The sequence below is a fragment of the Penaeus chinensis genome, chromosome 17 (genome assembly GCF_019202785.1).
Source record: "Penaeus chinensis breed Huanghai No. 1 chromosome 17, ASM1920278v2, whole genome shotgun sequence".
In the NCBI taxonomy this organism is placed as follows: domain Eukaryota; kingdom Metazoa; phylum Arthropoda; class Malacostraca; order Decapoda; family Penaeidae; genus Penaeus; species Penaeus chinensis.
In genome coordinates this window covers 2,300,287-2,302,786 of record NC_061835.1, presented here as the reverse complement: position 1 = coordinate 2,302,786, position 2,500 = coordinate 2,300,287, and the positions used below count along the sequence as shown (strand labels likewise).

At 40.2% G+C, this 2,500-nt stretch overlaps 1 protein-coding gene across 1 annotated transcript in view; it reads right to left on the bottom strand.

Annotated features, from left to right (window-relative positions):
- The window catches only part of LOC125033966, an 87,399-nt gene that overhangs the window by 8,337 nt on the left and 76,562 nt on the right, over positions 1-2,500 (bottom strand). The window contains exons 42-44 of the mRNA XM_047625569.1: positions 648-886; positions 234-441; positions 14-94 (exon numbers count right to left, since the gene is read on the bottom strand). Of these exons, the coding sequence (XP_047481525.1) occupies positions 14-94; positions 234-441; positions 648-886 (528 nt within the window). The remainder of the gene's footprint in view (positions 1-13; positions 95-233; positions 442-647; positions 887-2,500) is intronic.

Below are 2,500 nucleotides of genomic sequence, written 5' to 3'. Positions count from 1 at the left end.
TCATTTGCTTTACCTCTTGGTGGAGGAGTCTCGACTGATTGAAGACGAAAGAGCAGTCAAGGGAAGTGTTTGTCATATATTTCTCTTCCGACACCTGCAACCCAAAACGAATATATTGTAAAAGGAATTCCTATCCAACACACATAGAATTTCTGCATCAGAAATCCTATAATAAATAATAAGTCAGTGATCATATAGGTTATACACTACATCAACCAAGAAAGCGTTTTTACTTCAGCAACATCTCCGGGCCATCCGAACTCCTCCATCGCTTGGGTCAGGAGGTCGTCGAGGTCACTGGAGTCGACGTCACAAATGAAGTCCACATACTGGTCCCAGAGAGCCAGGTGCCGGCGGACCTTCACCAGCAGGACGGAACCAAAGCGCACACTGGACACGGCCTGTTCCGTTGACACAATGCTCTCACACAAAGGTTCTTCGCTATGACGTGGAAAGCAGAATAGGCGTTTAAAAACAAAACAAAAAGATAAAGAGGGAAAATAATACATTTAAGATAGGAGTAAGAGCTACATAGACGAATGAAATTGTGCCGTTTTTTTCGTCTTTGTATCTTGAAGGATAATCCTCAAAATAGTTATATGTCTGAATCACACTCTACCTATCGTACCAAACCCCTCAACACTCACGCTATTCTGACCACAGTAGCCCAATTCGCCATCACATTTTCCATCACTCTGGAGACAAAGCTCGGGAAGGAGGGCAAGGAGGCCAAATCTCCCGGCACGAGGTTCCCTGAGGCCGCCATAACAGAGGCCCTGAAATCGGCCAAGAGGTCTGCGAGGCTGGCGTTCTTCATGGCACTCTCCTGGGAGGGTATGACGTCATCTGCTCCCACGCCGTCGACGAGGACCGAGCCCATGTGTAGCTGTCAGGGAGAGGAGGCTGATTGATGATATTGGGACGAGAGGAAGAGGATATAAACGGAAATTTGTTTTAAAATGGATATGTGCTTATTAGATTCGTAAAAAAACATTTATATATATATATATTGTATATTATTCGTATATCACATTTATTTATGGTTTAGGTTTTATGATAGCGTGCATATTTACATGAAGCCAAACTAAGAGCAAAAGCTTTCGTTTTCGGTAAAATAAGCTCAACAGAACTACTGAAATATGTATTGTATGTGATTTATCTCACCGGATCTTGAATAATCGTGTAGAAAAATTAAAAATTATATACACAACATTGTGTGTACATTGCGTCTATTGTGTATTTCTGTCGCTAAATAAAAAAAAAAAACTAGTAATGAAGAAATGCTTTTGGGATGTACTGACGTCTTTCCTACAATAGCATTTTTCCTATAACTACCTCATCAAACAAACAGAAATAAAATACGATACACAAAACATATCATTGTTTTATCCTTCAATAAAATTTGTATGTGTTTAGTGTGTTTTGGCCAATGCTTCTACATGGTAGGATGTTTTGTCACTCATAAACGGAAATCATACACTTGTCGAAAAAAAAACCTCCAATCTTAAGAATAATTTAAGAAAAAACCTCTAGAAAGATTAATATGGATGGAACTTACCTTGGCAATGTGTATTTACAGAATAACAGTGTTTTGTTTGTCATTCAAAATATATTGCATTCACTATATAGCATAACTATATGGCCACAGTAGATGCACATAAACAGTTACATAATAAACTTATGATAAGGTATATTTCTCAGTACACCTGCAGCAGTTTATGAATGCCACAGTACTATCTGCAAAAAATATTCATGTATTTACAAATATGTGCACAATGCGCACAAGAAAGTCTGGGGATAAAACAGCTGGGCCATCAGCGGATGGCAGTGTTTTGTTGCCTGCTTTGAACTCCAGCAGATTTCCAGCCCTTTGAATAATAAAACAAGCGGCAAAACAGAATCCATCCCAAAAATATCATATAGAATTCGAAATTCGGCACGTACGAAGTTTTCGAGCGAGAGAGAGAAAAACATGAGGATTCGAACTCGTGCAGCCTTACAGCGGCGTGCAGAAGGTTGCTCAAATCCGCCTCGCTCCAGCTGGGTTGCGTGTTCACGTAGCCAAGCCACTGTGAAGGGTGCAGGGCTACGAGCTGCTCTAGCATTTCGAGCAACTCCATAGCAGACCGTTGGCTTCCCGAGAGTCCGTTTACTATACTGGTAATCACGTCCAGCCACAGTGGCGAATTCTTGAGTCTGGCCACAAACTCTTTCAGAATATAGCGCAGATTGCTTGACCCTTCCACCATGAGTAGCTACCACAAAAATGTTGCCGTGCGGTAGTGGTTAACGTGAGTGTGCATCTCATTCTGCTTACAATTTAGTTCAATTGAATGACAAAGCGTCATTATGATGGATATTGATTGATTCCCATACTTGATAGTTCCAAGCATACCCTTTTCCAGAGAATACAATTTTCTATATAAGGTGTTTTAAAAAGTGCATTTCTGACTACAACATGTGATACATGTGACATCAATCTTTTAATCTATACAAAATA